This window comes from Chelon labrosus (assembly GCF_963514085.1).
Source record: "Chelon labrosus genome assembly, chromosome: 9".
Lineage (NCBI taxonomy): Eukaryota > Metazoa > Chordata > Actinopteri > Mugiliformes > Mugilidae > Chelon > Chelon labrosus.
This window is the reverse complement of record NC_140359.1, coordinates 6,162,203-6,184,983: the sequence shown is the minus strand read 5'-3', so window position 1 is coordinate 6,184,983 and position 22,781 is coordinate 6,162,203. Positions and strand designations below refer to the sequence as shown.

At 41.8% G+C, this 22,781-nt stretch overlaps 1 protein-coding gene across 3 annotated transcripts; it reads right to left on the bottom strand.

Annotated features, from left to right (window-relative positions):
* Positions 1–7: 7 nt before the first annotated feature.
* On the bottom strand, positions 8–22,416 carry specc1la (sperm antigen with calponin homology and coiled-coil domains 1-like a). Of its 3 annotated transcripts, XM_084550668.1 has the most exons (16): positions 22,247–22,416; positions 15,639–15,801; positions 15,419–15,557; positions 13,697–15,327; positions 12,941–13,148; positions 12,662–12,735; positions 11,059–11,234; positions 10,570–10,733; positions 9,971–10,089; positions 8,739–8,829; positions 8,111–8,200; positions 7,870–8,029; positions 7,604–7,706; positions 5,385–5,501; positions 5,230–5,289; positions 8–3,448 (listed from the first exon to the last, which is right to left on the bottom strand). In XM_084550668.1, the coding sequence occupies exons 2-16, from the start codon at positions 15,762–15,764 to the stop codon at positions 3,359–3,361; spliced, it is 3,348 nt and encodes a 1,115-aa protein (XP_084406794.1). In that variant the 5' UTR covers positions 15,765–15,801; positions 22,247–22,416; the 3' UTR covers positions 8–3,358. The 3 variants fall into 3 exon arrangements, 2 of the variants coding, with proteins under 2 accessions (XP_084406794.1, XP_084406793.1); XM_084550667.1 differs by lacking the exon at positions 22,247–22,416 and having other exon boundaries at positions 15,639–16,417; XR_014699209.1 differs by lacking the exons at positions 8–3,448; positions 5,230–5,289; positions 22,247–22,416 and having other exon boundaries at positions 7,320–7,706; positions 15,639–16,417.
* Between the last annotated feature and the right edge of the window lie 365 nt (positions 22,417–22,781).

Genomic DNA, 22,781 nt, shown 5'->3' with positions numbered 1-22,781 from the left:
TCTCTGAGTGTCTGTGTATCTCTCACCCCTCCCTCATAAAACATATTCAGACTGATTGTGCGTGTTTCCTCTCCAGGGGCGGATCAGTTAAAAGCCTGCTATGTATACAGATGATGGCAGTGACACACATTAAACTTGCTGCGTGAAACCTGAGACAACGCAGATCGGGAAATATACTTTAATCTAGATGTTTTACTGCACTGCAAGACAAACATCCAGGAATTACCCAGGGCCCGAGACTCCTCTCAGCTCATTCTGTGCCTAAATTAAACCAACTATTGACTGGAAATGCAACTTAGTGGGTGTTTCATGAGACAAAGATGACAACAAACATGGCTGCTCAGTGGATTTTTATAACATAAAACCAGACCAGCATTTTTTTTTTTTTTTACAACTGATTATCATCATAGTGTGCACTTAATACTGTAGCTTAGTCCCTTTAACACACACACGCACGCACACACACACAAATACACATTTATCCTTTCAGCTTGCCAAGAGACAATTTCAGCACTGCATGTAGAGTGATTGGGGTTTACTCACAGAAGAGAAAGTGGTACTTTATATTATATATATATATTAAAAAAAAAAGGCAACATGGAAACAAAAACTAAAGCAGGTTCAGTGGAGGTCTCAGAGCATTTTCAAGTAAACAATGAAAAATAAATGTAGCATGATGAAGTGGACCCAATGCACACTAGTGTTCACATTTTGCTTTGCTCCTTCTTGCACCTTTAAGGTCCCTGACAATGTAACATCATGGCTGCATCATGCAGAGGTGGAATGTGCTTCCAAGCTTTTCGCCAGCCGTCTGGTCTCAGTGTTCATCAATCACTCCACACCAGCACACGCTGGACCTCGTAAAACAAACTAAAAAAACAAAAAACAAAAAAACAAATAATAATTAAAAAAAAAAAAGGAGTCAGAGGATCACCACAGCGTGACCAAAACTCATTCCTCTTCCAGGATTGCGAGGTTTCAAATCTCTCAGATGTTCCTGTCAGGAGCAATAAAACACGAGAGCCAGCGGTGGAATCACGCACAAATAAAACTGCTGGCTGATAATCCTCAGCATCATGGCATCACACACACATACGCACACAAAAAACTATCAACAAAGAGCTTTCAAATGTCATTAAATAACTCAAACTCCATCTCATACAAAAACAAAAAGTCATTGTTGCAGGCTCTTGTGCTAACTTTAAATCTCTGGATTTTCTAATGCAGCTGCACGTGCTGCAGTGACGTGGCTTGACAAATGGCAGGATGTGCTTCTAAACCGACACTAAAAATGTTGCTTCTACCGATACTAGCTGGCAGCTACATCAGATCGCAGTCACCTTCACTTGACACAAATTCAACTTCAGCTCCCCAAAATGGTTCACTCTCTCTTAGTGCTCCTCAAGACACTTGTTTCAGGAACCATTTCCAGGTCACGGAGGCCTCGGCTAAACTGTTAAGGCAGGAAATTAGAGTGGAATACAAAAAGCTTATCTCAGTGCAGCTGCTCACTGTGTGTGGAATAAATTCATATACACTCAAACAAATCAATGACCTCACTATAATGATAAGAAACCATGGAAATAAATACAGCGAACTTGGTGTGTTGAGGCACAATTAACACACAGCAGTCAGACTGAATTTAGGCTAGTTAAATGGCATTACGCTACACAGTATCTCTCTAGTGATGGTCAGTTAAACAACCTTTTAAGGCCAGCTAGAGCACTAACACACAACTCTATGGCAAAACGGGTTATCCATTTATTATGTCAAACTGTCACATTTGCGGATGAAATAGCTGGAAGTTCTGGAAAATTATTTGCAGGGAACAATACCATGATAGTTTTGCTTAGCATTAAGACTAGAAAACTCAACTCCATCCAAAGGGAGCAAAATCTGCCAAATGGCACTTTAATGTGTGTTGTTTAAGTCCAGTCAGGAAGCACTGCACAAGTGGCAGCCTACTGCTCCAGGTGCACAGTACTAGCTACGCTAAGCTAAGCTAAGCAAAGCAAAGCTAAGCTAAGCTGGTCGTGGCTCTCGCCTTTTATCCAGTTGTACTGATCTTCTCTTCCAGTTCTTAGGAAAGAAAGCAAATAAACCCATTATACAAAACATCTAGCTATGTGTAACTGAGAAACTGCATTGGCGCACAAATGTGTCTTCACCTATGAACATGTTACCAAAAACTAGAGCTAGTTTTCCTCACATGGCGTCTATGAGTAAGAGACTACTGTTCCTAACTAGATCTCTAGGCTCTAGTTTAAGACTCTCCGATCTAAACAGGACTTATTCTGCTTGCTAATATTTTGGTTATGATGAAACGATGCTGTGCCGTATCTGCCAAATAAAGAAGTGCAAGATGGCAAATGCAGACCTAACTAAATGCAAACACACTCACAATACACAGTCGTTAAGTTTAGCATTCAAAACTCCATACACATAAAATGAAAGTTAGTCCACCTTCATGTGTCTATTAGTGAAAACCCATCATAAAGAGCGTGTTAGTGCTGCTTAACAAAAAGGTATAGTAGAGTTGTAGAACGTACTGTAGCTAACTCGTGATCAAACGCTGCTGCGGTAGCCGTCTGCAGCAGCCGTCTGTCCTGATGACCTACATATGCCAGAAATCAAAAGGCTTCGAAGTATTTGGCAACTCGAATCTTCAGCTTCACAAACTGTAGTGAAAGAGCTCATTTCCTGGTCTCCTGCATTGAAACTCACTCACAGGCACTTTATCCATTGAAAAGGGAGGCATCTGTATCGTACTGTAACATGTGGAAGACGTGGTGCACATAAAGTCCATGGTCTGTCCAAAGGAGAATTTTCAGGGCTGTTAATCTTCAGTTTGCTGCTGTGTAAGAAAATCCAAATATTCACAAACTAAAGACCGTTTCCGAAGTAACATGCTTAAAGTCAGATTTGATTGAACTCTCCTTTTACAGACCATAACATCCTAGAAACTGAGTGAATATTATAAGAGAGAAAAAGCCAGATAGAAGGCACTGAGACTTGGTTTCTTTTTCATGCTGCTCCTTCAGATGTGATCTGAAGACAGACTTCTGTTCACTTCATACTTGGTTCACCAGGCTTTCAGAGAGTCACTTCTCATGGCTTATTAGTGTAACAGACATATTAGCAAGCCCTTAGACTACAACTCTACACAAAGCGCCTCCTAAGGCGTGCTGGGAGGAGGATGTAGTTGTGTTGTCCAGTCAGGTAGTGTTGCTAGACATGCAGTGTGACTGGGTGTTGCTGTGATGTGAGGGAGTGGGTCAGTGAGGCTGAAAGGTTGCTGAGCTCAGGAAGTTGGGCTATGATTGTTCTGCAGGAGCAAGGAGAGAGCGAGAGGGTGACGTCAGGTCTCAAAGTATTTGTAAATAGCCGTCACGTAAGTCATGACACTTTGCCAGTCTGGTCTCTCCGTGTGCACCATCTCATTAATGTCCTGGAAAAGAGAAAGAGACAGAAATCACAAGTTTAGGAGGTATGGACACACCAAACCAATGTCAAAGATCTAGCGGATGACTGTGACGTCCCACCACTTTTTCTAGATCATGGCGTTATGAAGAAAAATTGTGCAGTTGAATGTTCAGATTAGACAAAAATCACAAAATAAAACACAACAAGCCTTCTGTGCGTCACTTTGTTTATGTCTAAGCTAAACAGCCGGCAAGAGCGGCTCGTTCAGCTGCTGATTAAACATGCTGAAAAGGATCCGACTAGTGTTGGACACACTGGAAAAACTAAGGCCACAGAGAGTCACAGAGGGCCTGGTGTATCATTGACCTGAGATAGAGAAAATATTTAAGGGTCGTGAAGGGAAAAAAAAGAAAATAGGCCTAAAAAGATGATCATTTTCTCCTTGTTCTACTGAACAAGACTGACATATTAGAAAGCTCTTGGACTACAACTCTGCACTAAACACTTTTGTTTGGTGACATCTTTGTGTTCCTGGCCTGTTATATATTGTGGTTAGGGTTAGGACTAAATCCAGCATCTCTTTATGTGGGTTTATCTTTTAAGGTTCCCAGTCATCCAGGTCATGGTGTATCAACTAACAACAAACAAAGCTTTGACCACTCATCCAAGTAGCTTCTTCCCTTGGATGGGTGGCGAAACCTCTTGAAGAAAACCCAACACATCCAATTGCCTTTGTTTCAGCTTTGGTTTTTGGATACAGCTAAAGAAGTTTTTCTAGAAATGTCATTTTGGCTTGCCTCCCCCTGATGATGCCATCTTACGCTCTTTTTGTTCAAAGAATCTGAGAAATGATACATATCTCTTTATAAACTGACATTAATGTGCTGAAGTATTACTTGGCTGGATGCAAGAACTTCCTGCAGGTGAGGCTGACAGGTTGACAGGAGACTTGACATTTGGGCAGCTTTTGTTACTTTTCTTTCCATTAGTTTCTGGCCTGTATGAAAAGCAGCTGATAGCTGTACTTTCATATTTACGTGAGAGACGTGAAAGCGAATAAATGAATAAGCTATATCCTTTAGTCTATTTGAGGTTGGTATAATCATTTTGTCTTCACGCTGCCTGACGGTATCACATACAGCATGACGTACATATCTGGGAAACAGGACTCTTGTTTGTTTACAGCTGCATATCAACTGAAAATGGTCTCAGTTTTTATTCTCCATTTCATACACATAACTCAAATTCACTACCTTTGGAATTTCCATTAGAAAATTAAATAAAGTTCTAACTACACAGCTTTTTGTAATGATCATCGGAAAGTTTAGAAGGTAAAAACAGAACTGTAAACAGTCACTGCATAACTATAAAACAAACTGTAGTTCTACCCAGGGTAATGATAATAGCGAGAAATCAGTGCAAGATCGGCTGGTGACTTTTTACACAACGATAAAAATAAAAAGCAACTTAAATATAAGGAAATAGCACAAATGTGAGGTAAACATCACACCTTTGATAAACACGTTAAAACCCTAGAGATCTGCCACTGATAACTGATAACCCAAAAGAGTTGGGGAGCTGCAATTCTGGGCCTCGTAGCCATTTATTTCACAAACCTCATGATGTGTTTATGTTGCTCTTGGCTAGACCTTATGGTGTAGGCCATTATATACGTGGTTAAGGTTGCTGACTTGATCCTTTTACAGTCCTTTCCCACATTGACATAACAATCATCTGCAGACATTTCTTCATGCATTATTGGGATTTAATTTTAACAAAGCCATTTTATATTTCTGCACAGCTTACCAAAGTGCATTTGATGCCCACACTCTCTGCAGCCTGGAATGCTAAGGTGAAGTTTTTCCTCTGAGGAGACAAAGCAAAAGTTCAAGTGAAACATAATGAAATGTGAAAAATTATAACTGAAGTTCGTTTTTTTTTTTCCTCTAAAGTCTACTTGCCTTCTCTTGGCTGGTGAGCTCTTGGTAAGGGATGTGTGCGGGTAGGTAGGTGTGCAGCACTGCGCAGAAGGCCAGTCCATCATTCCAGCTGCTGCTGAAGTTGGTAATATCAATGTTCTGAAAAACATAGAGACGATCCATTTAAACTCTTATTTAAAGTCCAAGACAAAGGCTGACAGTAAACCAATTTATGTCCCTGATTCCAAATAAGAAGGTGCAGCATTTTATCTTTGGATCATGAATGTCACCACTGGCTGCTGTGCAGCTTTCTGCATCGTTTCAAACAATATTAGGTTAAACTGTGCTGTCATGGATCTATTTAAAAAGATTAATCTGCAGAAAACAGCAACACAATCTGATGACAGCCCTGGTGTTTTATATGAAATCTCAGTGTTACTCATTCATATCATACCTGTCATCTTTTCCATTATCAACTGTCAAATGACCTTTAAAATAAAAAACTGCTTCCTGAAAACAACCACTGAAGTCATATATAACTAGATGATCAAACCTTACAATGAGCTCTAATCTACATAGTACGCATTGATTCACAAAAAGCTTGGTGTTTTTCTAGTTGGGCAACTCACAGGATGTGCTAAATGTTGCACACTTCCTGGAGAGGACCTAAAATGCCATGGTAACCACAACCTACATCAGTTAAAAGGGCTAAGCAGCACTTCACTGTGGGGAGTGAACACTCGACACACCTGTTGATTGTCATCTAAATCAGTTCTAGGTCAACGCTCAGACGTTTATTAACCGCACTGCAACAGACAAACAACACCAACAAAGATAGGGCAGACACCACGATGCTATGCAACCAAACCATCAAAGCAAAAAGACACATTTCTATTCAAGATTTTTTGTAAAGTTTTGCACCATATCAATTACTGATCATGATTAAAGACTGATAGCTTGCACCTACTTACACACAGACAAGTAATTTTGGCAGTATATCAGTTTTAAATCTGGTAAATGAGGCAGCAATAGTATAGAGAGCGACCACAGTGAGCACACATCTAACTCCTTATCAAGATATGAAGCTTTACTGTGACTTAGTGCTGTGTGGAAAACTACTAAAGCTGCAGGCAACTTTAAGTCAGATGACTCATTTCACCCAGAGCCCTGAAACTGGTGGCATTAGCACAGAAGTGTCACCAAACCAATATGGAGAGATATTTAAAGGATTATACATCCAGCACAGGAAGGTACTACAGATTAAAATGCTGAATGGCTATAAAAGGCTACAGGGTTTCATGTTACCACCTCAGTGAGAACAAACTGGCATGATTGAGACGGGTGGTGTAAAACTAAAATATTAGCTCTTAATAACTATGTAAACACATCCAGTCGGATCGTTTCTCTCTGATGGGAATAAATCCATTCTGTCTACGTGTGTTTGTGACGAGAAGCAGGGAGGGACAGAAACATGTCTGGAGTCAAAAGGGAGTTATTCCCAAAAAAAAAAAACAACCTGAAACTTGAATTGTAGCGCTGTGTGTCTTGGTCCGTCTTTCTCATCTTTCTTGTTTTGTTATTTTTTTGTTCCCATCCCCTATGATGACTGCAGGGAGCTCCTGCTGATCTACTTCCTTACGTCTTCCACTTTCCCATGCCGTCAAAATCACTTCATTCTCAATAGATAACCACTACTGTCCAATGATCTATTTGCCCACTTTCTCTGAGCCAATTTAATTCCTCATAAATCTGTCTCTCTGCTTTCATGCTGTTTATTGTGCAAGTCTGATCATTCTGACTGCACAATCAAACAGACATAAACATAAATTCCAATTGGGAAAAAAACACCTTCAGGTATGGACACACCAAACCATCATAAACAACTACAGGCAACTAATGCCAGCTATGACTATGACAGTAGTTCGACATCACCACACGTCGCCGTGTCTGGACTAAACGATTAAGGCTAGCACATACCTTCTGCAACTATGTGAAAGGAAATAACTCTTCATACCAGCAGGTGGAAGTAGTCTGTATTTGGCATTCAAAAGGGGAAACAGGAAAGACTACCGTTAGCTGGGAAGAAGAATAAGAATAAGCCTACAAACCATCACGTAGAGCTGGCCTCCAGATTGTCATCTGTTTAATCACTCTAGGTGATCATAATGTTATGAAAGTATTTGTGTATTTGAACGTTGACGTGAGATGAAGATGTAAACTGGAAAAAGGTCTTCTGTGTGCCCTCTAAACTTGTCATTTACCTGGTAGCCCTCAGTTTTCTTCTGGCACCACTTTAGCAAAGCATTTCTCTTGGAGCCTCCATACTCTCTAGCCAGTGCCGACAGTGGATCCTTTCTCTCTTCTCTGGAAGAGACACAGAGAAGAGACATGTAAGCAAAGACTCTAACCCAATTTATTTTGTCAGAAAGGTTACAAACAAATTTAGTCCATTATGGGCAAATAACATGTCCTGCTTTTATCAATTTAGCACAACACACATGTGAGCTGGTGCTTTAAAGTGTGGTACCTTAGGCGGCTGCGTGCTGTGGGGGTGACCGAGGCAGTGGGGGAGGAGGAGGACAGGGAGAGAGGGGAGGAGGCAGCACTCATGGCCATCAGAGAGTTTGAAGAGGAACCGTCTGAAGCTGCTATGTCCCTTTTGATCTCTTCACTGCTCCGGCGAGACACTGCTTAAGACAGGGGAGATGATTATAGTGCCCGAGTTACTTCATGAGAAGGTTGTGGTGAATTTAACTAGCATCTCCAACCTGAGATTGTCTTGGTGGAGTCCATGTTGGAGACCCTCTGGAGGGCAGAAGGAGGTCGGCTTGCTGAGGTTCCCCTGAGGAGGTGCTCAGCTGTGGATACATCACAGTATTTACATCACATACAGTACAAGTAATTCCATGAGAGACTTCCTCAGAAATTATAAGTAACGGGGTCAGTGAAGAGCTACATTCCGGTCCCTCCGAGTTCAGGGAATACCAACGCACAAGGCCGACTCACTCACCAAGAAAACAATAAATCTGAGAAAAGTAAACGGAACATTGGAGGCTATGGCCAAGTCTGCACGTTCACATGAGACACTTGAACTCATTACTGTTGAGAATGAACTGAGGGCTCATTATTTCCCTCTTATGATACACTTAACATAGAGGAAACCTGCTAACTCCCAAACCAGGCCTCTGGGAAAAACAGTCCCTTTATATGTAATGAGAGAGGGGACGGCTGATTCCCGTTAATCGCTATGACGGAGGTAGTAGACAAAGGACTCTGCCATACCCTTGGTTTGATCCATATTTAACACTAGAGTATTCAGATTTTTTGCATATTTACACCTACAAGTATAAATACAACAAGAGTCTGCACACAAAGAAATGTGTACAGAATGTTTACCTGGCATGCTGATGTCTGTGTAGCTGGGCCTCTTGTCACTCAAGGAGGAGAGTGGCTTGGCTGCAGACATAGACCCACTTATGGAGTGTCTCTGAAACAGCAAAAACGCACTTTTTATTGTGTTGCAAAGCAGAAAGGTTTTTGTTAAAAGAACAACATAATAGATATTTACGTCTCACATTTTGAGCCTGTAAAAGGCTGAGAGCCCTACTATTTCAGTTAATACTGAGGAAAATGCTTGACATAATAAGTACGCTAATTTTTTGTTGTACTTTTTTTGAAGAGCTCCTAATAGCTGGAAGGCTAGAGAGGGCTGCAAACCGTCATACAGAGATGGCCTCTCCTTAATCATGCTTGTCATTTCGTTTACAGGTCATTCATCCCAGATGGCCATGTCAGTGTAAAAAATATTTGTGTATTTGAATGTTCAGATTAGATAAACATGTAAAACAAGAAAAACATTGTTTTGTTTTTGTCAACTTTCATCACTTCCGTTTTCTTCTGTGCACTGAACAGCCAATCAGAGAGATCCCTCATACAGACTCAACATGGCGAATAAGCTGTTCCCTACACTGTAGCCTGACATTAACTCCATTTCCGTAATGGCTGTGATTGGTGTATAATGAATTTCCTTGTTCACTTGACTCAGTGGTCAGACAAGCACAGAAAGATTTCAGTGGAAGTTACTGTTGACCAACATTTAACATCTACAACATGAGCAGCTCAGTTCCACCCACCACTGTGTGAAAGTGAAGAGTGAAACTCACACAGCTGACTATATATATAACGGTGTAACTCCCCAAAGCCGTAGCTACGCAGACAATGTGCTACGGTACTATAAATAACACTTTAGAGTTAGGGTATATATCACACTGCTCAGACATCTTCTCTCTTTTAAGCAGTGAAATGGTTTTTAGTAAAAGTTACTGTTGTTCAACATTTATCAACTCCAACATTAGTTATTCAGTTCATGTCTCCATTGGTAAATAATCTCTCTAACGTTTTAGTGGCGTACCTAGAGAATGATGCCAACACCAGGTGATATCCCATCCACTGACAGATGCCATGACAACGAGATAATCTGTGTTACTCACTTCACTGGTCATAAAGTTATGGCTTATAGTGTATATGCTCAAATTGCTATAGCCCGCTAGGATGTAGGCTCTGTCTACACATGCTGCTGGAGTAAACACCATTGAACATATGAAAAACATCAGATAGAAAGCCTGTACCTGTATCGGTGACACGGCAGCGGCTGGAGGCGTCTTCATGGGACTGGGGCTGAGCGGCGTTCGTGGTAACGGGGAAGCCGTGGCTGTCGGGGCCACGGAGGCACCATTGGAAGGTGGACCTGAGTTACCAAGGAGGAGACAACAGGTCACAAAGAATCAACACTCCTGATATAATGTCAGTAGTCCTGTTTAAGTTCAAGACAAAACCATGTAATTTATACTCTGAACTGCAGTAAATACTCAACTTTAAAGACTCTTGTGAATGCCTCTAGCTCTAAATCAAAAATAACTGACAAATAACTACATTTCCACAATGTGTCATGAGCATTAAAACCAATAAAACAATTATGTTGTTCCATATGGGCAGTGTTGCACATACACATGAACGAATAGTTCGAAGCTGCTAATAATAGCGGAAAAAATGTACATGAACTGTTCATTTTGGAGTCTATGAACTTAGTAAAATGTAAAAATGTGAACTGAAATTTGAACTAGTTCTTGTTTAGTGTGAACTTGCACTTGTGGGAAATGTGGAAATTTAAGAAAAGACAGTACAGCAAAACACACAGTGAGGAAAAGCAGTGCATGTTGTGTTGTACCTTGCGATGCACTATCAAAGCTCTTGATGAGTGTCTTGACAGTAGGTGAGGGCTCTGAGGAGGTGGAGGATCGCCGGCTGAGACCCATCCCCTGTCTGAGAGCAGCCAGGTCCCTCTCCACTGCATTCATGTAGTTGTACACCCGGCCTCTCTCCTCATCCTGCCTGGAAAGCATACAGAACTACACTCAGCATGTACACTCAGAGCTCTGTCAACTTCTACACTGTTGATCGAATCTGTGAAACAACAATTCTCTGTTATATGAGTTATTACAGTAAGCAACCAAATCGTATTATTTATAATTTTGCCTGTGAAAGCAATTTTTCAACGGCGGGATTTATCAAAGCTAAATAATGTAAAGCTTGCTACTGATCATTTAGAAAGAAAATTAAATAAGCATGTTACAAGTCCATTCATGTCGTTTAGAAACATAAGACAGACGACGTCAGCATGACCGCTGGCGCGTCTCCAAATGTCTGACGCTCTTACTTGCGGCTCTTGACCTCATCCAGTTCCTTGCTTAGCTTCTCGTTCTTCTCCTGGGCTTCCTGCAGCCGGCGCCGCAGATCCCCAATCTCCTCCTGTGCTTCCGACTTGATGTCATTGGCAATAACGACGGCGGTCTGCAGATCAGCCTGGAACTGACGCCACTCCATTGACTCCTCCTGCACACACGCACACAATATGAGACAATATCTGAGAGCTCAACACTATTTATAATAATCATCATTAAACCAGGACTGTTGCATCCTATTCAGGGGAGGTTTGTATTCTAAAGCTGATATGTCATATCCCTTATGTATTTATAAAAAACTCTTCCTTATGTACACCCATTCCTTATTCCATAAGAGTAAACAGAGACATACATTAGTATTCATGTTGAATCATGTTTGTGTACACCTGTTGACATTAAATGCAACGTTCACTCTCCTTTTTGCTCTGTTTGGGCCTCTACCAATGACTGTCTGAAATGCCTGGCTTTTCTGCTGCTCCACTATGATTCCCAGTTTCATTGTCTGCCTGCTACTTTGTGCACAATTAGATGGACAATGTTAAGAAAACCCAATACATACTACAGTAGCAGTATGTGCAGATTAACATTAGTTTTATCCAATTACGTCGACTCTAGGCTGACCAACCATTGCTCGGGGCCCTCCTAAAAAGAGGCCCAGCTGGATGATCCAGTCTTTGCTGATTACCGTTATCCTGATTGTGTAGAGATGTGTAGAAATGTGTGGACCTGTGCGCTCTGTTAGTATTGATAGATGTGGTGGAAGGCGCAGACTAGCTATGCAGGGAATGATTTGGTGTAAATCTGTTTAAATTATTCCTCGACCCCGACTCTGAGCATCCTTGGTTGCCATGTGCTTCCCCAAATTCCCCTAGTGCCACCTAGGGATGTAAGAGAAATATACATCTGTATCATCTGAAAATAGATTGCTGCAATTCACAGATATTTTCCTCTCACTTGCAAACTGGAACAAAGGATTTTATGCTTCTTGACTATTAGATATAAATTTGTACTGTTTGACTGGTCTCTGCTGGTCCTAAAACGCATCAACCCTCCATGCACTGATGCGTCTTTTGCAAATGTGCGCACAGCTCATGTTGCTTAAGCTTGGTTTGGTTTATACTCCAGCAATGCTTCTGCACAAAGCGTACGCTGTGAAAGGCTATGCTGAAGAGAGCGTTTATACTTGTTCTCTGATGTGTTGGTGTTGCTCTGTGATTACGCCGCTAAAATCAAAAAGTCAGCTGTGTTGAAATTATTTTTGTACGTCAAACTAAGGGTACTGGAACGGAGCAACTCGTCACTCCTAACGTCACACACACAAAAAAAAGCGTAAAAATAGAGCTGATGGTGAGAAGGAGGCTGAACAAGATTTCTGTGCTTGTCCACTCACAGCTGTTGTGGTCACATTTCCAGCAATATTTTTGCATGGGATGAGCACTTAAACTTTGGAATCTGTTACTCCAGTTGGACTTCCTGGATTGTATTTCACTGTTTCTGCAGTTTCTGAAGCAACAAGTTGATAACGAGACCCCTGGTAGTTGCTGTGCTTGGCTGCTTTCAGTCTTAACGCCCACTTACCCGCAGTCTGCGGTGAAGAATTTTAATTTCTCTCTCCATATCATGCTTCTGATCTTGCAGCTTCTTCACAGAGTCTAAAACGGGAAGGAAATGTGTGTTGGTGTTATCATTTCAACAGCCAGTCATCACCATAACAGAATGATTGAGTACCACACATATCTTACAAGCCATCTTAGCAGACATTACTTTTCTTAAATCAGGATGCCTAAATGATCACTGGTTGCCTGCTTCAGTAAAAGTGAGAGTGCATAAATCTACACACGTGTTTTCCATGCTTACTCTCGAGGTCTGTGATAATGAGGTTGTCGTGGAGCTTAAGAGCTCGGTGCTGCTCCACCTCATCCTCCAGTTCAAAGATGGTTTCCTTCATGTCGGCAATCTCCGTCTCTTTTTCCTGCAGCTCCACACGCTGCTTCTCCAGTGCGCGCGCCTGCTCGGCCATCTGCTGCTGCACCTGCTCCTGAAAGCCTCTGTATTCCCTGTCCAGCTGCACACAAATGATGAAGAAAGTGCTTAATTTAATCTTCAACAAACCAGAACATGATGCGCTGACTAGTATGCAACAAAGCTTCAGAAGTGTCTTATTGTTATTTATAGAGACATATACAAATGATGTCCCATTCGGTATTGTGGCCGATCCAGGCTTTTTTTTTTTTTTTAAATGATCAGATCGGATCAACTCTAATATTTTGTAGTTAGCGTCAAAATGTTTTCTTCTTTTTTAATGGTAGTTTGTTAACGTCAAAGCTGCTAAAAATCCAAGAAGAAAGAGCAAGATCACGTGACTAAACACACAGCATCAGGGAATCAAAATAACTTATCTACCCATATGCACAATTATACTTTGAGTTACTAATGTGTGCCATCCTTTGCTGGAGGTAGAGAAGAGAATGTATGCTATATTTGTGGCTCTGACCCAAAAACTATATTAAAGTTTCATTTAGGTCAAGCACCTCAATTTAGCTTCTCGTCGCTTGGGGTAATTGATGACCCACGCTCATCTTAAGTTCTTTCAGGCTTCATGTTTTAACCAACCTTGCTGAATGTCTCCTGCAGCCGGTTGAGCTCTCCGCGAGCTTGTTCTAGCTCCTTCTGCATCTTTGCAGCCTTTGCCTCGGCTTCCTCTTTCCCCAGCCGCACACCTTCCAACAGCTGGCAGATGTCATTTTTGTCCCCTGCAGTGTGAAGAGAGTACAGCTCGGCCACCCTCTGCCTCTCTTGGTCTAGCTGGGCTCTGCAGCGGCTCAGCTCTGCCTGGTCATTGCTCACTGCTACCTTGTACTCCTCCAGTGCGGCCACCATGGCACCTCGACCCTGTCGCTCTGACTCCATGATGCGCTCCATCTGGTGGTTCCTCTCCTTCAGTGCTCCAATCATCTCCTGAGCCTCAGCGTTGTCCTGTTCCGCCATCTTCAATGTGTTGGACAAGTGTTGTTGGACGCCAAGCAGCTGCTCCCTTTCGAAGCGGGCATTATCTGCCAGGTCTGCGTAGCGCTGCTCTAGCTCCATGTAGCGGCCACTCTTGATGTCTTCCTCTAGCACGTAGGATAGATGATGCTCATCCAGCAGAGAGCGCAGGTATTCAATCTGTCGGCCGTAGAGCTCCAGCTTGTCGCTCTGCTGGCATAAGGAGTCCATGAGGATGACCTTCTCCTCGCCAAGCCGCTCGTTCTCTCCATTCAACTCCTGGGTGATCTGCTGCAGGTCAGCCAGCTCCTGTAGTGTGGCCTGAAGCTCCTCAGCAGTGCTGTGCTGGTTCTCCTCCATCTGATGGATGCGCTCTGTCAGGCAAGCTACAGACACCTCGCTGGCATTGCCACTGCTCCCCCTCCGTGAACGCTCCCTGCTAGGTGCACACTCTGACTCAGATGATGATGAAGCTCCAGAGGGGGCATCCAGAGCATCATCACTGGACGTGACAGCTTGGTAGACTTCACTGGATTCACTGTCAAGATTGTCGACTGAGCCCCCATGCTGATGTCCTGTGAGCAGATCCTCTAATGAGCCGGGGGCAGAGCCTTCAACAGAGGACGTCAGAGTACCTGTGCCGCCGCCATCACTGTGCCCACTGCCTGCTGCCAAGTCTGGGCTCAGGGAGGTGTAGTGGAACAGCTTATCGGTGCCGTCCAGCCTCTGCTCCAGAGAGAAGCCCAGCGCGTTGAGCCGGTCTTTCAGCATGCGGTTTTCGCTCTTTAGTAGGTTCAGCTCCTCTCTGATGGCCTGGTTCTGCTCTTGTAAGAGTATCAGAGTGGACTCCACATCAGCTGCTGTGATGGCTGAAACCTGGGGCTTCTCTTCCTCCCCAGCTTCTTCCTGCTGTGGCTCTTCCTCCCCCCCCAAGCCTAGCTGGGCCCTCATGTCCCTCAGCTCGCTGCGAAGGTGGAGGATCTCCACATCTTTGCTCTTAGCCAAGCCCAGCAGGTCTTTTACTTTGGCTTCTAGAGCCACCTTATCACTGATCTGGCCATCTGATTTAGACTTGCTCATTCGGCTCTCGGTCTCTGCCAAGGTCTGGTTACGAGAGCGTTTTCCTGAGGCCACATCGCCTGCTACAGTCCCCGATACCAGCTGCTTTTTAGCAGCAGATGTCCTGGAAGTCCGGAGGCGGTCTCGTGCTGAATTTGGCTCCTTGGAAGTTGACGATGATGCTCGCTTTGATGAAGTACCTGGTGAGACAGGAAATGGTATTCCTTTTATTTCTAGTACAACAACATTAGAAAAGATTAAATCAATTTCTACAAGGGAAATCTTTGAAACCTGATGTTGTCTTTGGCTTGCTGTCTAGGTTGCTAGCACTAGTCCCAACAGACGCAGTCCTCTTGGTCTTTGTGACAGCACTACTCGATGAATGATTCCCTCCAGCCATAGCTGCTAAAAGATCATCATTGCTTTTCACCTGAAAGAACAGAAATTCAAGACATTCACTTCCAAACAATAAAATAATATCCTAAAAGGTTCATCACTTCATGAGTTTCACCTTAGACAGAGGGGCAGTTGTGGTGCTTTTGGACACAGGCTTTCCGGTGCCAGCGATGGCTGCAGCCTCTGACTTCCCCCGATCTCCACTGATCTTACTCACCGCTGGCCGGACCGATTTCTTCATGCTGAGGATTCTGATGCTGATACATTTACAGCCCAATCTGTAGGGAGGGAAAAGGTAATGAACGTCAGTGCACAGAGTGATAGGTCCAGTTTTCCATGGAAGAAGAATTCTTTCCACAGAGCCTATTCCCTCAACACTAGACAACTCAGAGACCACATCAAATAGCTGAGTACTTCTAGAAACCTCTGTCTGCCTCTGTAATTTGAGGTTTATTCAATATAGCTGGTGTTCTGAAGGTAGGAGCTACTTTAGGTTCCCCTTTTGATCGCTGATTAGATACACTGCAGTTGAAAAATGTTGTTATTAATATCTAAGTCATGATACTTGTACACCTGTGTGGTACTTGTGATTTAAATTATTTGGTCTTCACATTTATAAGCTGTTAAGACAGCTGAAGTAGACCACCCCAGACACAGGAATGTAGAATAAACAGAGCTAAAGGCTTCCAAAGGCCAGCCAATGCCTCCACTAGATGGCTCTCATGTGTTTGTGATAGTTCACTCAGTTCAGAATTTCAGCTGCAACAAGGATGACACTGATCAAGACTGCGTGGGGGTGGCTGCTGCTGTTGATTTATGTGTGAAGATTGTGGCTTTTCATTTTAATCCTTCGCACAGAAAAAGACGAGGCAGGAAAAGCATCTTTCTAGAATTATGTAGAATGATGATCAGCACAACCTAAAAAGGAAAAATTCTCCTTCACGGATTAAAATGAATCCTCAGAACGACAAAAGTGCTGGCTCATTCTGTAAGGCAAAAATGTGAGTCCGTTAGTCAGTTACCAAGAAATGAGTTAATGCCACGCTTGTGCAAATCATTCCCATACCAGGTCACAACCATCGTTGCTTTATTTAAACAACCAGACGACCCAGAAAAGATTCCTGATAACAATTTAATCTGGGCAAATTCAACATACTTCAGTTGGCTGCATTTCAAAATCTGTACTGAATTAGTAACAGAAGACACAAATGAGGCACTTTTAATTCCAGGTTCACCAATAAACTCTGTTATTTTGGCAGTGTACAAGGTGTTTATCCTGGCTGTAACTAAATAACAAAAGCATGTATACAACACCCAAGGGTTTATTCGTTTATATGCTACGTCCAAGTCTGAGCAGAACCTGACTTAAAGCCACAATAGCATAAGAAGTGATTTGGGACACAGCTGGAGACAAAGAGTAAGTACTTTAACACAGACTTGGATGTCTTGAGTACTCTTAAGAGGAAAAAGTGAGCTGAAGTGATTTATTGTGCACAGGAAACTACCTCTGAGTCAGTGCTCTGTTGTTTTCCTGAACAGCTGGCTGTTTGGATATGGAAATAAATATAATAAAAAACCAGCAATAAATCAAGACTTTAAATAGAACACACCGAAGCTGACCAACATGCTGCAGCAGCAGCGGCAGCACGAATGTTTAGATAATTCGGTGATTAAAACTTCCTCTGACTAAATAAATACATGTTACATTTAAACTTTTTAAATCAACTTTTTTGTGGTTATATATTTCTAGAGCATACAAAATAACCGGTTACTCACCCACAACCACACAAAACAAATACTTTTCTGATGGATTTCAGCTGTGTATTGTTGGTACAGGTGTTACTTTAAATCTGTCATCTTGCATAAAAAAATCTTCATCTTTGAGTCCTCACAGTGATTCAGTTATTAGGCTTCTCATTTCTGCTCCAGTTGGGACCTAACATGAGCTCCTTATAGACACAAAATAAATGCCACATACTGTTAAGAGGTGCAAACACTCACATAAAACAAACCAAAAAAAAACTATCTTCTTGGATTCATTGAAAGTGGCCAAGGTTAAACAATACATTTCGCGGGCCAAATACAAACTCCATTTTTCTCAGAAGTATATTGTGCGTTGAACAAATTTTCTCAGTCAGTGTCCTTTGCTACCCTCCTCTATTTTGCACCCAAACTTTAATATATAATCATCGACATATACTTCACAAATCTCAAGAAAGAAGAGGCAGAAAAAAAGCTGTGAAAGAAACCCTTTAAAAATAAAAACACACCATCGATGACAGAATTTCAACTTTCATGGGACTAACATTATCACAGGACCTCTGTGTTTAGAGAAACATGGTTAGTAATTTGCGGAGTGATTAGCACAGGATTAACACTACAGACAACCTCTGGACGGCATAGTTTTGAATAAAATCAAGAAAGACAGGCAAGAAACAGCAGCATGGATTATTTCCAGATACAATTCAGCTCACAGACTAACGGAAAAAAGATCAACGAGAATAGGTACAGAGGAAGAGTGATACACTGGAAACCGTCTGAAAGCTCAAACACATTTAGTGATGAATTTCCAAAAGTGTGTGGACAAAAAGACAACGGGTTTTGGGAGACTTTTTATATTTGGAGTTCAAATTCAAATGATCCTTCCATGGACCATGGACAAATAAACCTCAACTTGTTTATGCTCCTATGTGGATAAAGGAAAAGCTTTCCTGGCTGAAACAAGGAATCTTTCACCGCAACTACTTAACTTGGTGGAATATTTGGACTATTTGGACGGCTGTGTCTCTGTGTCTTTCTTTAAAATAATTGCCATTTGCCTTGACATTTTGCTATAGATAGACAGAAATACATTTTTATGAGGGGTTCAAGTGTCCAGTTACACCAGTCCATAACATTATGATGGCTGAAAGGTGAAGTGATTAACACTGGTTATCAGGGCTCATGTCAGTGGGTGGGATATATCAGGCACCAAATGAACATTTTGTCCTCAAAGTTGATGTTAGAAGCAGGAAAAATGTGTAAGGAGTATTTGAGCAACTCTGAAAAGAGCTAAACTGTCCTTACTAGACGACTGGGTCAGAGCATCTCCAGAACTGCAGCTCTTGTGAGGTGTTCCTGGTCTGCAGTGGTCAGTACCTTTCAAAAGTTAAACAAGGAAGGGAACAAAGGCTGGCCCATGTGGTGTGATGCAACAGATGAGCAACTGTAGCTCAAATTAATGAAAAAAGATAATGAGCCCTGTCAGAAACATGGGTCAGAAGTTTAGGGTGCTGTCTTGTCCTCCAAGTTTCTCGGATCTCAATCTAATTGAGCATATGTAAAATGTGCTCAGTTATAATGGAGACTGCACCTCGAAACTTGCAGGACGCAAAGGATCTGCTGCTAACGTCTTGGATACCACAGCACAACTAATGGAGTCCCTGACTTGCCTCGACAAGTTAGGGTTGTTTTGGTGGTAAACGGCTCAATATTAGCCAAGCTGTCATAATGTTATGGCTGATCAGTGTGTATGTAACCTAAAATAAATAAATGTCGAAGAGCTGTTGTTTGCATTGTGTCTCCTGTCACTTCTAAGCAATAAACAAACCTTACAAACCTTACTGGCCTACTAAAAGAATCAAAGAAAAGTGTAGGAGCATCACAGCAGCTGCTAAAGTCAAACTAAATGCCATCAAGAAGAAAACTTCTTCAGCTAAGTAACTGGCAATATGGAAGGAACTGTGCCAAGACTTTTCCATAACACATCTTATGACATTACTGTTGACAACAAATCATAACTCTTAATAGTATCCATGCACAACCTCATCTGACTTTGCACATCTAATTGTATTAGCTGGCTTCCACAACACATATGTTTCAGTTGTGCAGGGCTAGTCCTCCCCCCGCCCCAAGTACTGTCATGTGTACTCAACAACTAGCCAGCTTTCTGAATAGCTGAATGTGTGTCAAAGCAGATGTCTGAAACAGAGCTGCTAGCTGGAGCATAGCCCCTTTTCATTGGATCTGAATAGCCGTGGGAGCACAGGCTGGGGACCAACAGAGCAGCTAAATGGGGCAGAGTCAGCAGCCTTTTCTTTCACTCTCCCACTCTGAAAAAACAGCTTGTCACCGTGTAGATCTAGCAATCTCTGATGGCTTTCAGTCTCACTTGGTTCAGCTGTGAAAATGTACTCCAAACCTATTGTTTACTCAACATTATTGCAGTTTTTTCTAGCCTTAGTGATAAATTACAGTATCGCAAACAATACTGTTTGTATGACAGAAAACAACTCCACGGTGTTAACGATGCACTGGTGTTTAAATAAAGTTAAATGAACAGCACAAAGTCCACTGTGTTTGTCTGAGACTGGCAGACAGTTTTTTAAATATGAGCCAAGAGCTTCACCATCAAATGCTTAAGAAAGGACAATGGCTGCAGTGTTCACGCTACAAACTATAATGTGGTGTAAATTAAATGTGATTATCTATCAGTAAATCCACGCTTTAAACTCAATTATGTATATGTGCAACACTGTGTAACCTCTTAGCTATGTAATGTAAGTAGTGCAAGGCTGGAAGACAAGGACACTTATGTCCTAATTCCAATTAAAGTGCTACAGTATTTGATTTCATTAATGAATGCAATGGCTCTGATCCAAGATTTCCCAAAGGAACATGTGACCAAAGTGTTTCTTTAAAAGAAGCCGAACAAAGGCACGAGACTGAGTATGTGGACGAAGAAGAAACAGCCAGGGAGCAGGAGGAGGTAAATGGGGCGGGGGTAGTAAATACCCCCTTCCCTGGTCCCCTGCCTTATTCATGCTTTAACTGCGGGGAGGCACTTCCTTGCCATAACATCAGCTTCCTGTGGTGGCGTCTCTCATAAAAAAAAAAAAAGGAATTAAAAAAAAAAAAGTCAACCACACAACGGTGACAAGCAGGCACCAGTCTCCCTGAGACAGAGCAGACACTGTCAAACTCTAAATTTAATTTACCAAAATATGCCTCTCGCTATGAACACACAAGGAAGGACAAATGCAATCATTCAGCTAAGTAACAACAACAACCAGTATTTTATTCCTTTACATTTGAGATAAATTAAAGATCTGCATCTCAAATTTCGCATTTGAAATCATTACCATCAACCTGTCTGAAGGTTCTCAGCCATCCCGGTTGCGGTATACCCAAAAATCAGGATAGCAACTAGACTTGTTGGGTTTCTTGAAGACGTTTTGTGACTCCAAGTAGCTTCTTCAGTTGCTTCAACTGCAGGTGAATATTTGATTGTTACAGATCCTCGTCACATGAGTTTCAGGTGGGCATCACCCACAGATGTTCCTAATAAAACTCCAGTTCCCCACCAGTCTTGGAAGGAGTCACTTGGATGAGAGGCAAAACATCTTCAAGAACCCTAAATAAGTCCAGTTTTCTTTCTTTCAGGTTTGCTTTTTTGGGATAAACCATCAACATGTCACTGTAGAGCAAAACCATCCATAGCATTTATAAATGTATGTGTGGAGCTTGGTCGAGGTTTCCAAGATTAGTGAGTCTGCTCGAAAATATTTTGTCTAAAAGCAAAGATCAGGCCAAAGCCAAACAGTAATAGTTCATAAGTCATATCTCTTGGAAAGTGATTCAAAGAGGGGCCGGGGAAATATTTCTTTTTCCGAGCTATTCCAGGAAAGCTGGGAAACAGCTGTGGTGACCTGGTTAGAAGAGGTGATTTTAAATAAAAAGGATTTAGTAAGTTACATCTCTGAAACAGTCAACCAAGAGACACTTGATAAGCTGCCACATCAGTTCAGTGTTGATCCTTCTCAGGGGGGTGGCACATTTACATTCTTCTAGGTAACACCAACATTAACAACACTACGAATAACGTTAGCCCTAGACAATGTCATGCAAATATATATACTATAAAAGCCTAACTTTGAGCTAAAGGCAACAAAACTACTCTAGCAAATGTTGCTACTATAAATAAGAGACCAAATGGCAACTTAAAACACAAGAGACAACCCAGTTAGCTAGTTAGCGCTGCTGTCAGGCACGCGGAGAATTTGAGAAAGTAAACTTCCTGTTTGGTCACGCCCTTTCAAAACAAAAGCACAATCTCAACAACTTCAAAAGAAACTACAATAATTACACCAAACCGCACGTATAGTTTAAACCTAAGCTTAAATACATAAGCTTTCTAATAGAAAGGAAGGAAGGAAGGAATAGTGAATGATTTATAGTGTTTGCCATACTAAAAATAGGCACACATGAATTACAGGACGGGTTTAAATTCATTGACGAGAATAAAAAAACAGTAATAATTAAAACAAATCAAAATGACAAACAGCCTTTAAATAGTAAAGGGGTTAAATTCAACAATAATTGAAATGAAAAATGTCACACAATAAACAACCACCACCGTTGCGCTGTGACAACGTTTGACGAAGACTTATTTTGAAATTACTCATAGTACGGTTAAAAGAGAGTCTGCTAGCTTGACACCTAAACTAAATTCTGCTTTGAGGGTTAAAACAATTATCGGTACTATGTAAAACAAACAATATTAAGAAAATCAGCGTGTGTGCGTTGAACGTACCTTCGCAGTAGGAGCATGCATTTCGTTTCAGTCAGCTAATTTACCCCAGCGATGTCAAAGATAAGATTGCTAATGCTATCATTGGGCTAACAATGTTAGCATAGCCGGCAAAAAGACAGCGTTGCGTCAGTAAACGAATGAAATGTCCATACCGAGGGTTCTCCTAATTCTTCCAGTTTCATGGACTGACCAGGGTCCCATTAACGGCCATGTGTGGTCGCTAACAGTTTGCTAATCCCACAACTTCTGACGGCAGCATCGGTTTCGGATGTCAGCTCCTTTCTGTTGGAAGTAGCCGGATGAGCCTCAGCCCCCTCCCCTGGTTGCATCACCTCAGCATCACCCACTGTGCATGGGGGACACTTTACTACCTCCCATATGATTAAACACTCAGTTAGTCATTATTTTACAGATAAAGTTTATAAAGTTTACAATCTATATTAATTCATTATTGTTCCCAAGGTACTCTTGGAGCAGGGCCAAAAGGCTGCAGGAACACTGACACACCTGCAAATAATTTTAACCAGAAGAAGAAATTAACAAATGTTACAGAAATCATTAGAATATGTGTATCAGTTTAAGTTATGTCTCTCACATAATTTGGATTGTATCTCACGCTTCAAATGTTATTCTTACAGCATAAATCAGATTTTTTTTTTGTGAGAATATTTGGGGAGGGGTTCGTTG

Excerpts from the sequence above, each read along its gene's own strand:
- specc1la (XM_084550668.1), bottom strand. The coding sequence starts at position 15,764 with ATGAAGAAATCGGTCCGGCCAGCGGTGAGTAAGATCAGTGGAGATCGG. Across the intron at positions 12,736-12,940 it reads CATTATCACAGACCTCGAGA|ACTCTGTGAAGAAGCTGCAA; the intron begins GTAAGCATGGAA and ends TTCCCGTTTTAG. Across the intron at positions 3,449-5,229 it reads TGGGCATCAAATGCACTTTG|GACATTAATGAGATGGTGCA; the intron begins GTAAGCTGTGCA and ends TCTCTTTTCCAG.